This window comes from Tuber melanosporum (assembly GCF_000151645.1).
Source record: "Tuber melanosporum whole genome shotgun sequence assembly, scaffold_130, strain Mel28".
NCBI lineage: Eukaryota > Fungi > Ascomycota > Pezizomycetes > Pezizales > Tuberaceae > Tuber > Tuber melanosporum.
Window position 1 is genome coordinate 290,046 of NW_003298787.1, and position 11,895 is coordinate 301,940.

Genomic DNA, 11,895 nt, shown 5'->3' on the forward strand with positions numbered 1-11,895 from the left:
CCACCTCAAACAAAGGGAAACGCCCCGGAACCGAGCCTACAAGTACTTCCTCCCCCTCCCCCCCCCCTTGCGAACATAACATCAGGAAGTTGCGAAGGACAATGTGGCTTCATTAATATGCGTATCCGAGCATCGCGCCCCACCTTTTTTCTTCCCCTCTTTCTTTCTTTTCCAAGGATCCAAGGATCCAAGATAAGTCGAGGTTGACTACCGTACCGGCACTCGAGTGCAAAGACAGCCAGTCGGTGTGCACAACCCCCACCCCTCCCTCACTCGCATTACTTCGAGCTCGACTTCCGTAATTAGAAACAGCGATTTTGTTGTGCGAAACGGGTCTTCCCTTCTTTTCCCTTCTTTCCTTCCCTTCCTTCTTGCATGGCGTAATGCATTTGTGCGACTCTGGGAAAATCTGAAAATGTGCAAGGTGGGGGGGGTGATGGTGGTGGTGTAAAGTTGGTACTTGTATCATAGTGGTCTTTCCTTTTTCCTAATGATCACTTGGTTGGTTGGCTTTTTCTTTTTTCTTTTTTTCTTTTTTTTTTGGGGGAGAGAGAGAGAGAGAGCATGTGCGACGGCGATGATTGTGGGGTTCGTTTTATCCGAGGGCTTTGTGTGTCGAAGAATTATTAGACTAACAAGGGGCGGTTCATACTTCAAACAGGCTCTTCGTTGTTCATGGCGACGGTCATCTCAAACCATGACTCTAAGCACACATCTTCATCATACAAGTCCGAACGCGTTCTGCAAAATGACGCTCTGCCGAACCTCTGCGGCTGGATTTTTGGGCTTGGGAAGCGTCACTGGCTGCGCTTGAATCCCGTTTTCTGGTGCGATGGTGCATAAATTAATTCGAGCACGAGGTGGGATTGGGAACCGGGATGTGGAGAGGAAAGTATCGTAGGTCTTGTGGAGAGACACCGAAAGAGTCGACAATCAAAAGGTTTGTGCGAGCACTGCAGTCGTCCCGAAAGACAACGAGGCAGGTGGCTCCGAATTCCGCTTTCTATTTTCAAAAAGTGTGATGTCCTGAGATTTGGACTTACAGTATCATGGTTTGGCGCTTATTGGTCTCATCAATACAATCGGAAGGATCGACACCAGAAAGCAATACGGTACTCGTACAGATGCCAAGGACGCCGTTGGGGGGTTCGACTCCTTTTCACCCCCCCCCTCCCCGTTTGAGTACCTGGCATGGCAACCGTGCACTAAATTATGTTCTCTACCAGTCACATCACAGCAAGAGCTCCCCCGGTCATTAACCGTGCCAAAAGGAGTCCAGTAATCTGCGCACTGATTAAGGTATCGTTGTTGTGTGGCCAAACGATTCCCCGGATCTCTCGATGCTCCTGGGGAACATGAGTAGAGAGAGTTCTGAATTGGAGCGTTGGGGATTGCAGGTAATCCTATGTAGTCTAGGGGGGGAATTACAGCTGGTATTGCGTGACACCCACAAATTGTGTCATATCATATGGCAGTGTGGCAATAGACTAGAGTATGGTACTCGTACTACGGTACTGTACCTCTTGAGTCTTGATGGACACTTTAAAATAGACTACTAAACAGAGCATCCACTCCACCTTACTGTTCTGGATGATGTAAGAATGGTGATCGGGTTCTCCATCAATGGACAGTATCGTACCGTGGATACCGGTAAGTATCGTACTATTCTACAAACCGCGGCAGATCGGAAGACCAGTCCAGAGCTGCCCGCGATCAAATTCGTCCACCCACCCTCCTCCCCTTCCGATATGGTCGGCGATACACCCCCCGGGAGCATACCCGCCGTACCGGTGCCTTGCCTCGGAAAACTAACTGACAGTTACCGCGAGTCATGTCATAGTTATCAATTCATCGTCCGAAGTAATACAGTGCTGACTCGTTGCACGTATTATGTATAACATATATAACATATGAACAAGTACTCGTACAATACCAGGGATCTGTGCCATGCCGGTATCACATCTCGCCAGCTGTACTCGTATACTGAGCACAAGTACGGTACTGTACAATGTCGTATCATCGCGTGGAGGGAAGGCGGCCGCGTGACGCCGATTAGACTATCTCCAGCATTTACCTCGTGGCCATTACCATGACCACTGCTACCGTCATAAAGTAAATTGGGGGCTATTATAGACTACCTGCTGCTCTTCCCGTCGAGGGCTAGGCACAATTTACGTCTATGATGCTATCGAACGAATGGTAGTAGTGTGGATCATGAACCCTCACTCGAACTCCAATGCTGCTTCATCTCCATGACTAACAAACTACTCGAGTACGGTAGTGCGCGGTTAGCATCGAGGCACGGTAACTATGTCCGAGGAGGTGTGCAATTTAAATTTATTGGCGCAACCCGTATCGTATCAGAGCGGTCTACGAGTAGCTTCCACGTGGGATGTTTGTAGGCCGGTCTCTTCAGGAACCGGTTCTCCCTTACTTGATTTATCCTAGAGAGAGAGAGGAGAGAGAGAGATAGAATAAGTTAGAGTTGAGCGAGGAGGGTTGTGGGATGGATAATTTTTAGGCAAAAAGGCTTGGACCGAGGGAGGGATGGGGGGGGGGTATCATACCTTGCTGTTTCCGGTTTTCTTCTTCTTTCGAACAATCATATTATCATTTACTCAATATAACTCAACTCGACTCGACCCTGGCAATTTGTGGTGGTGGTGGTGGTGGTAATAGTGGTTGTGGGAGGGGGGGGGTTTATTCGGATTTTTTATTTTTATTTTTATTTTTATTTTTTTCCCCCTTCTCCAAAACATGGGGATGGGATGGGGGAAATGTCTGGATGGGGCGGGCGCTAGGCACTACCGTATCTCTTCTTGAATCGGGCAGGGGGAGGAGGGTGGGGACTTGGTGCCGGTACGGTATTTACGGTATGATACGAGTACTCGTACAGGTGATGCAGCGCGCTCAAAGTCTCGGGGTACCCGGCACGATCGATCGATAGGGGGGGGGAGGTGCGATGATGATGATTAATTAAACTCAACCCTCGGAATTTTTCCCGCCTTCCTTCACCTTTATGACATTGTTGTTTTTATTTTGTTTTTCCCCTTACGGGTCAAAACGCTCTCTCTTTCCCCTCGAGCTGTGAGCCCGATCAGGGGGGTTGAGGGCTTGGCCAAACCCGTGCAGGTCCAGCTTGGCGAGATGGGCTTGGCTCATTGAGAAATGTGGGAGAAGTGGACTATTTTGGGCTTAGCATATCTCACTTCCAATACCTCCCTGTTTGGGCGCCAAGCTTGCGACATTTCAACTTTCTTTCCTGACCTTTGGGGAACATCGACGTCTACTTTGGGTTTGGGTTTGGGTTGGGGCCTTTTTTCTCTTCGAAAGTGCCATCTTGAACTTTCTTTTTTTATGATACTGACCTTCCTTTTCCCACCCCCCACGGGTACGTGTACCCCCTGACGGATAACCCTGCATCACTATCACGGCTGACTGACGGCTAACTTGCAACAACTTGGAGCTTTGTCGTCACATCCGCTTGCTCGCCAAAGAACCCCGCTACGCCTTTTCCTTACCACTATGCTGTGGCCAGCAAAGAGCGCTGAAGTACCTGCTGGCTAGTGAACCTCGAATTACGAAAACCCTTCCAATACCATCACTCACATAGGCTGTTATCATCGTCCGAAAGAACGAAAAAAACAAAAACGAAAAAAACCCTTGGAGCAAACTTGAGCCACGGAGACTCGCCAGAAAAACACCACCGTTTATGCGGCTTGGTCGCCGTAATGAAGACAATGTCGGATATCAGGGTATTTGTCACGTTCCCGGAATCGGCCGTCGTTTTTGCCGGCGAGAAACTCGAATGCAAGATCACCTTTAAGAATGTTTCCCCTCAGCCTGGTTCACGGGGACCGCACATGCCACTGCACGGCTCACCGAAGGCGAATGGGGGGTTCGCCTTGGGCGCGAACGGGAGTGCGTTGGGGGGTAAAGCGGCCCCGTTACAACTACCCGCCACTGGGAATAATAGATCTACTACTACGAGTCCGAGGATTCCCTCTGCTAGACCTGTCTCTCATCACAAACCTTCGTTATCGCTGAGTGTCCCTGCCGCAAAGCCCCCTGTTTCCCCGGTTTCCGCGGCGAGTAATGGGAAGGGACACAAACATCGGAGATCGATATCTATTGTCTCTTTGGGATCCGATGTTGGGATTGAGGGTGGTGGACGTGGGCAGGGGGAGGAGGGGGTCAGGTCTCCTTCGCTGGTACAGGGGAGACAGGGGCGGGGAGGTCACTCACGATCCACCTCGCTGCAAACAATGCCTAGGCGTTCCCCTGGCCTGGCTAACGGGTCCGCCCCAAACTCAGGTATGACGTATTGTTGGGATTTATTTTTTGAGGTACTAATATTGGTGGTAGCTACTATGTCTCCTCCTCCGCCTCGTAATAACACCCAACCGTCTACGCCAATGATCGTCGAATCGGAAAGCGTCAACAACTCCTCCTTTCCCGGGCTAACGTCAGCGAGCCCGCGAACACCAGGAGGTGCAAAGCCACTGCCCAAACTAGCCAACAAAACATTCAAGTTTCCTCCCGACCCACCGAGTACCCCTACGATTACTACTGATAGTCTACACGTCGATGAGCCCTCTTCGCATAACCCACAACTTGTTCGGAAGATATCGCAAATCGACCTCAGAAGTCCCGTGGATGAGCCGGATTATGAGAGGTTACAGAGCCGGGTGATATCCGCTCATAGCGTTAATGGGGAAACACCACGGTCGAGCGGGGAATTCTATTCTCTATCAAATAGCACAACGGAGACGTTGGTATCGGAATATGACCCCCGAGCAGCGGTGCGCCCAGTGCGTTCCACCCATAACAGGCGTCACAGCCTACTAGCCGTTGGCCCACGCTCTCCAGAGTCTTTGATGATGGGATATGCGCAGGTGCAGGGGAGCTTCATTCTGGACGGGTCGCTGATACAAACTAGTATATTTGACGAGGTGAAGCGGAAAGGGGTTGTTGGAGGGCAAATGGGAGGGGGGGTTGTGGGATTGGAGACCAATAAGGCTGATGGGGGATTTCTCAGTGGGTTTGGATGGGGGGGGATTGGCGGGGGTATTACAGGGCTTTTGGGAGGGAACAATATGAGTTCTATTGCAGAGATGAAGAACATCGCGAGTGAATATGATCTCCGCCGTGTAAAGGAGACATGGTTGCTTACAGTCCCGCAGATTCGAGATCAATACCCATACTCTCGACCCCACAATCGATTCTCTTCGTCGATTTACGGCTGAACCCGGGGGAGAGCAAGTCTTATACTTATAGCTTTCCTTTACCTAAAGGCCTCCCTCCTACGCATCGGGGGAAGGCTATCAAGGTTGTTTATAACTTGGTTATCGGGACACAAAGACCTGGGAAAGGGGTTCAACAACCCAAAGTTGTTGAGATCCCTTTTAGGGTCTTTCCCCATGTTCATGGTTAGTCACTTGTGTCAGGCTTTTTATGTGATCTGACATGTTGCAGCCGACGGGTCCTTGTTGACGCACGACTTAATGTCCCCAATTGTTCTTCTCAGAGATGAAGCTACGACAGCGTGTGTAGACGATCAGACATTAACGCCCCCCGCAATCCCGTCACCATCGAAGAAAGCTGCCCAGCAGGAATCCTCCTTAGAAGACTTTCTCTCCTACGTGGATAGTCTACTAGCACCTAAAGATGGAACATTAACACCAAATCCCCTGGGCACCCTCTCACCCTCAATCCCAACATCCTCCAAACGTTTCCCAATGGTGGAGGAACCACACATCACTAGCTCCAAAGACGCTATAGAAATGGCCATCCTGCGAGGCCCGGGCAGGTCATCCGACGGCCACTGCAGCATTTTCGAAATCGCTCGTAACGGGCGAAAAGTAGCAACACTAACGCTCGCACGGCCAGCATACAAACTTGGCGAGACAATAACCGCTGTCGTAGACTTTTCCAATGCGAGGATTCCTTGCTACCATGTATTCTCTGCGCCCCCTCACTGCTTCCGCGGGTGTATAGTGCTGACCTCAATAGATAACCGCAGCCCTCGAGACTTCCGAAACTGTAACCCCCTCCGTCGCCCTCCGCAGCGCATCCAGCATCTACCGCGCCACGCGAAAACTCCACTTTCAGCGCTCCCAGTCCACTCTCTTCTCAAAACGCGTAGTATTCACCCCCACAATACCCACCTCCGCCACCCCCGAATTCTCCACCTCGGGCGTATCCTGCGCATGGGCTCTCCGGCTGGAATTCGTCACTCCAGCTCAATCGCTAACTGCCGCTGGGAGCGGCGGCGGCATAGATGGAGCGGTTGTCACGATGGAAGAGCTGCTAGAGCAAACGCACGCTGACGACCGCGGGGAGCTATTCGAAGCTAAGCAGAACGTCTTCGTCGAGAGCTTCGATGCAAGTATTCCTGTAAGGGTGTACCCAAATGCAGCCGCTGCCGGGGAAGGGATTGGCAATGGAGGTGGAGGAGGTGCTGCTGGGGGGCAGACTGTCGCAGCAGCGGTTTTGGGATATGCGGTTTGAGTCTGAGTTGGGGAGATCTCTTTTGTTGGCATATCTATCTATTTATTTTTGCGTTATTGATCGCTTTGCTTGCTTGGTTTAATGGCTGTTATTGTTTATTCTTGGGAGTTTAGTATCATAGGAGGGTGCATGAGTACGGTTACGTGGTGGGTATGGCTGGATGGTTACGCGCATAGGGGTCCATCGGTGGAGGGGTTATTATTTAGATGGTTGGTCTTGTGAACAGGAAGGAGGGAAGGAGGGAAACACTAAAGGAAAGGGCGTATCATAAACCATAATGCCCGGTTTTTTTCTTTTTTCTTTTCCTCCCTCTTACGATAAACTTCTCTATTTATTACTTTTTTATAGGAGGGTGGTTAGATGTACCGGTATGCAGCGGAACATGCATACGACAGAGCGGCAGATTAGAGAGCTCGTGCACTAATATCGATCCTTAAAACTATGCCGCCGTTGGAACACCGCTACTGTACTAATAGTATGCTACGGTATCTACCAAAGTCTGGGAATTAACGACAAAACTCAAGGTCGCTCAAGGGCCAACTTTAATGGCGGAGGGTAGCCGCAGGCAAACACCCACCCGGGGGGGGGATCCCCTACGGCAACGCGCGCTCCTCGGAGTTGCCAATGGAAATTAAAAGGAAATATGTTATCAACCAAGTCCCACAAAAAATCCGTATGCAGAAAATCGAGTGTGTTCCGGGAGGCCGTTTCGGGCGGTCAAACCATTCCAAACCCCCCATCCCCCATGGAAAGAAAGCTATTTTCAGGACCTGCTTTTCTTAATTTTCTGGCATTTCCTAAGAAGCAATTTTTAATATCTTATTCCATTAGGCTTATTCGATCGTTACGGTGAAGCGAGAACCTCAAACTTATACCTACGATGTAATATCATTGACCAAGCCGTGTATCGTAGGCTATATATGTATGTATGGATGTATGTATGAATCGATATTTTTAAACTTGGCAACGGGAAAGAGAAGAGGGTATTGTAACTTATGCTTTCTATGAACGCCCCTCATCATTTTTGCCCCTCCTTACCCACAGTGCACTGTGCTCATACTCGTTTTCGTGCCAGCGCCCAAGATCATGAGAACAGCCAAACAATAGGGAGAAGCAAGGCGTGAAAGAGCACGGAGAGGTGGTAGAAGGGAAGGAAGGAAGAAGGAAAGGAAAAAAGAAACAGAACTTTTTGTCATCCATGCGTGGCATCATACCAGGTACGCACAGTAACATACATGCGACGAATCAAGAACCCATCCCTTCCTCAGTGGGGGTCCCCATGCATTAGCCGGCTTTGTTATTTTTTAACGACCATTAAAAGGAAAAAGAACTATAAATCGAAAAAGCCTGAAAAGAAGACCGAGAAATTAAGCCTCTTCATCACTAATGCTCTCGTCTTCATCACCAGAGACCTCCTGGTTCTCGCGCTCCTTCTTGTCCATTAGGGCTTGTAGCTCTGCGTCATCGTTCTCAGTGACCGCCTTGGGCGCCATCTTGACTATGCAGCTGCCGCCGGCAGCGGAAATTGAAGTTTGGATCTCAGTGATAGCCTCCTCGAGGACTTGAATGCCGGTATTTTTGTCTAGGCACTGAGATGTAAGGACATAAAGGGGTGGCGAGACGAGCTTGACCTTGACGGGTGTGTCAACGGTGTTCTTTGCTTCGGCTTTCCTGAGGGCATCTTTAACGGCATCGATACCCTCGTATCCAAAGCAGGTGACTTCGACATCTGCGCGGACTTTGGTTGGTTGGGGGGTTAGGCGCTTGGAGATGTAGGTTTGGAGTTCAGTCTTGACAACTTCTGAGGGGAACTGGATGCCTTCCCATACGTCCGGATTGCTGTAATCCTTGTTAAAATAAATTCGTATTACAGGGATTGGGGGGGGGGGCGAACGTAATCGAGAATTTGAATGCGTCGACAGCGTGGCCGTACTTCTTCATCAAGGGCCAACCAATATTTTCGTAGAGGTTTTCGATAGGCTCCTTTGTTTTCTCGGCGACATGCCGGAGAATGGAGTGTACCATCTTGCTCTTGTTGTACCTCTCTTCGCACTTGACAACGTCCTCGGCAGATACACGACGCTTGGAAAGATCAATGTATCCTGGTCATATCGTATTATTAGCTATCTAATTATAATCTTTTACCTCTCGTAGAGATACCCGTAGGTATAGAGGAAGAGGGGGAAAAAAATAAAATAACACAAACGCCTATGACTCATGAGCCAAACATACCTTTTTCTTCATCGACCCTCAAGACAACCACAACCTCATTTCTTCCAACTCTAATGAGTTTTTGGATAGATCTGATACGCCGTCTGGAAAGCTCACTAAGCAAGATCATGCCGTCGATGTTGTCGTATTCCAGAAGCTTCACATATGCTCCCATTTCTGCGATCTGAGGATTGCCGACATCAGTGACCACTCAATTCCACCCCCACCCTCTCCAGGAAAAGGCAGAAGATGATACCTGCTTAACATTGACCATAACATAGCTATCAAGCTCCGGATATTTCTCCTCGTAAAACCGACAAGTAGGGAGTGACATGATTGCTGCGACCTAGTTTGATATCAAGGCGAGGGAGGGAGGAAGAAGAAGAAAAAAAAGGCAAATTGTAAATTGTTATTCAGCGATAGCGAAATGTGAGACCAGATTTTTTCTTTCCTTTTCTTTCCGAACGTGGTTTTTATTTTGTGCGTGTGTGAAAGGAGTGAGATGCAGCTGCCACGAGGGTTGTGTGTGATGAAGTGGTGGAGGTGATGGGAGTCGTAGTCGCCGTTGGCTGGAATAGAAAGATGATGGTGAATTGAAGGATGGAGAGGGGCAGAAATTTGGGGTGGGGTGTTGGACCCAACATCACGTGATAGTAGGGTTTGGGTGATCCCTGAAAAGGAAACATGACTTTTGTATAGGAACGTGATACCGTATGATACAAGTTAAATTACTGCAGCTTCAACTCGCTGAGAGAGAGAGCACCGTACAAAGATGAGGTATCATAATATTATCATACCGGTACTGGGAACTTCCCCAGAACGGACATCTTTGACCCATACCCTGACCGTGCGCAATCCCGCATTCTTGCTGCGGTACATAATATTATCTTCTACAGCCTTATGCAAGATCTGGCCGTGTGATTTACAGAGAAGTTTGCCTTGCTGTCATAGGTGGAAGGAACCCCCGCCACGACAGACCGACGATACTTTGTCGAAATGCTTTTCTACGGTGTCCCAATAATAATCATACCGCCGAACCTGAATTAGTAGCTTGAACCCGTGTTACTGCAGGTGTGTTGCTCCACTTCTCTTGAGGAAAGAGGAGGAAAAGAAAGAAAAAATATTCCGAAAAGTCTGCGCAGAGCTAATTACGTCGCGAAAGCCTTCGCACCTTGATCTCTGCATGGAATATTAAAATGCCATCACAAAAGTATGGAGGAGAGAAGCAAGAGGGGATGAATCAACGCATACCCAGCTCCCCGGTCCATTCCTCCAACTCCTTAACTATGGCTTCCAAGTCGCCAACACGCTCATCCAGGTTATCCACCTGCTGTTTGTACTTCTCTATCTCAGCATCTACGGCAAGTTAGCGGCCGGCCATGCAAGGAGTGCGCGAGAGTGCACGAGAGGAAGAGAAGGTGTACATTTTTGCCCAAGGTATTCGCTATCAGTTTCCAGCCCCACCGCTGCATCCGCAATAGCTTTGTACCGCTCGGTGGCATGAAGGTTGACCCTATTCAGCAGGTCCAGGTCTCCAACCGTAGCCTCCGTGTCGGCGCGAATGACATTCTCCAATGTCTGGAATGCAATCATTAACAACAAGTACGATCTGGTGCGGGAAATTTTGAATGTAACTCACGGCTAAAACATCATTCACGTTGTTCGCAGTCTTCTGTGCAGCCATGTTTTCGAGTGAATTTTTGGTACAGATACCTGTAGGGTGAGTGAGTGAGAGGCTGTGTCTTATCATTCGGTAGTCCCGGATAAACCAGATGGAGGGAGGGGGAGGGGGTGAACCTTATGCAACCAAACCCAACAACCCTAAGTCAATGAATGCCAAGACAACCGAACACACAAACTTTCTCCATCAGTCAGTCAGTCTGGCACACACCCCACCCACCGCCCGTCTGTTCACCCTCGATAGGACCAATAATTACTGGGGAAAAACTACGAAGTTCATCCAAATTTATACCCCGAGGAATAAGGAAAAATGTTTCGACAAGCAATTATTCAAGGAGCCCGACAATTCACTCCTGCTTGCAGAGGAGGAACCCTAAGGACCTCCCCGGTAGTTGTTCATTCGGTCCGGCAATGGCAAGTGGCACCTTCATACGCCCGATTACGGAGGGGGTACTTCACCGAGCAGACCACAAGTACCTCATCATCAAAGGAGAAGGAAAATGGACCAACCCCAGCAGCGTCGGAACCCCAGACGAAAACCGACCAACAACGATCGCCAGAAGACGCCAACGAATTAACCAAAGAAGTCGAGACCCTAAAGAAAGACGTCGAAGAGCGGGCTAAAGAAGCCAGAGACTACAAGGTACTTCCTTTCCCTTCTCCTAAAACACCCAATCTAACAGGAACCCCCTCACTAGGACAGATTCCAACGCGCGGCAGCCGACTTCCGCAACCTGCAGGACCGCACGGAGCGCGAGAAGAAGATAGCTAGGGACTTTGCTATACAAAAGTTCGCCAAGGACCTCGTCGAGTCGGTCGATAACCTCGACCGCGCGCTCTCCGCTGTCCCGGCTGAGAGCAGGACGGAGGAGAATAAGGATCTGATGAACCTGTACAATGGCCTGAAGATGACGGAGGAGATACTCTTGAACACCCTCAAACGTCACGGGCTCGAGAAGGTTGACCCCATGGGTGAGGCGTTTGATCCGAATAAACATGAGGCCGTGTTCCAGGTCCCCATGCCAGACAAGGAGCCTGGCACTGTGTTTAATGTGCAGCAGACTGGGTTTGCACTTAATGGGAGGACTATCAGGGTGCGTTTTTTCCCGTTTTCCTTCTTTCCCCATTCTCCTTATTTACATATATATCCTTTGGAGATTTTCGTGTTAACAATGTCCTATAACAGGCTGCAAAGGTGGGCGTAGTCGCCGCCGCGGTGGAATAAAACATATTTTGCGGAAAATTGATCATTGGCGCCCGTGCGGGCGAGGGGGGGCTCATAACCTAATGAGAGCCTTTTTCCAAGGAATAAAAAAAAAAGGAAGAACCCATTTTCCTAAATTTCGTGTGAATATAATAGTATGATACTTTGGGATGTGGTGTTTGGCTTTTTATTTTTTATTTTTCGTTTTGCGGTTTCGGTGTAACTTTTTTTACACGCTCTACTGTGCATAGTATCTCCTCTCTTCCAGCATTTTTTTACAGGAAAAGTCA

General features: G+C 49.3%; 4 protein-coding genes; 2 read left to right on the forward strand and 2 right to left on the reverse strand.

Moving 5' to 3' along the window:
- The first annotated feature begins 3,408 nt into the window (after positions 1-3,408).
- Positions 3,409-7,473, forward strand: GSTUM_00002345001 (uncharacterized protein). XM_002836106.2 has 5 exons: positions 3,409-4,314; positions 4,366-5,130; positions 5,184-5,429; positions 5,476-5,957; positions 6,013-7,473. The coding sequence occupies exons 1-5, from the start codon at positions 3,741-3,743 to the stop codon at positions 6,508-6,510; spliced, it is 2,565 nt and encodes an 854-aa protein (XP_002836152.1). The 5' UTR covers positions 3,409-3,740; the 3' UTR covers positions 6,511-7,473.
- A 21-nt stretch (positions 7,474-7,494) lies between these two features.
- GSTUM_00002346001 (uncharacterized protein) lies at positions 7,495-9,308 on the reverse strand. XM_002836107.2 has 4 exons: positions 8,978-9,308; positions 8,743-8,905; positions 8,405-8,612; positions 7,495-8,349 (listed from the first exon to the last, which is right to left on the reverse strand). The coding sequence occupies exons 1-4, from the start codon at positions 9,053-9,055 to the stop codon at positions 7,878-7,880; spliced, it is 921 nt and encodes a 306-aa protein (XP_002836153.1). The 5' UTR covers positions 9,056-9,308; the 3' UTR covers positions 7,495-7,877.
- A 122-nt stretch (positions 9,309-9,430) lies between these two features.
- On the reverse strand, positions 9,431-10,405 carry GSTUM_00002347001 (uncharacterized protein; the record flags this gene model as incomplete). XM_002836108.2 has 4 exons in its annotated part: positions 9,431-9,900; positions 9,973-10,077; positions 10,146-10,299; positions 10,361-10,405. 4 exons carry the CDS (start codon positions 10,403-10,405, stop codon positions 9,866-9,868), a joined length of 339 nt encoding a protein of 112 aa, XP_002836154.1. The 3' UTR covers positions 9,431-9,865.
- A 217-nt stretch (positions 10,406-10,622) lies between these two features.
- On the forward strand, positions 10,623-11,747 carry GSTUM_00002348001 (uncharacterized protein). XM_002836109.2 has 3 exons: positions 10,623-11,044; positions 11,100-11,495; positions 11,588-11,747. Exons 1-3 carry the CDS (start codon positions 10,712-10,714, stop codon positions 11,624-11,626), a joined length of 768 nt encoding a protein of 255 aa, XP_002836155.1. The 5' UTR covers positions 10,623-10,711; the 3' UTR covers positions 11,627-11,747.
- The last annotated feature ends 148 nt before the right edge of the window (positions 11,748-11,895 follow it).

What these genes read in the sequence shown, in the direction of transcription:
- GSTUM_00002348001 (XM_002836109.2), top strand. Translation starts at nt 10,712, where the DNA reads ATGTTTCGACAAGCAATTATTCAAGGAGCCCGACAATTCACTCCTGCT. An exon ending in AAGAAGCCAGAGACTACAAG is followed by an intron (nt 11,045 to 11,099) that starts GTACTTCCTTTC and finishes CCCCCTCACTAG; the next exon opens with GACAGATTCCAACGCGCGGC. An exon ending in TTAATGGGAGGACTATCAGG is followed by an intron (nt 11,496 to 11,587) that starts GTGCGTTTTTTC and finishes GTCCTATAACAG; the next exon opens with GCTGCAAAGGTGGGCGTAGT.
- GSTUM_00002346001 (XM_002836107.2), bottom strand. Translation starts at nt 9,055, where the DNA reads ATGTCACTCCCTACTTGTCGGTTTTACGAGGAGAAATATCCGGAGCTT. An exon ending in TTATGGTCAATGTTAAGCAG is followed by an intron (nt 8,906 to 8,977) that starts GTATCATCTTCT and finishes GGCAATCCTCAG; the next exon opens with ATCGCAGAAATGGGAGCATA. An exon ending in GCATTCAAATTCTCGATTAC is followed by an intron (nt 8,350 to 8,404) that starts GTTCGCCCCCCC and finishes CAAGGATTACAG; the next exon opens with CAATCCGGACGTATGGGAAG.
- GSTUM_00002345001 (XM_002836106.2), top strand. Translation starts at nt 3,741, where the DNA reads ATGTCGGATATCAGGGTATTTGTCACGTTCCCGGAATCGGCCGTCGTT. An exon ending in GGTCTTTCCCCATGTTCATG is followed by an intron (nt 5,430 to 5,475) that starts GTTAGTCACTTG and finishes GACATGTTGCAG; the next exon opens with CCGACGGGTCCTTGTTGACG. An exon ending in CGAGGATTCCTTGCTACCAT is followed by an intron (nt 5,958 to 6,012) that starts GTATTCTCTGCG and finishes TGACCTCAATAG; the next exon opens with ATAACCGCAGCCCTCGAGAC.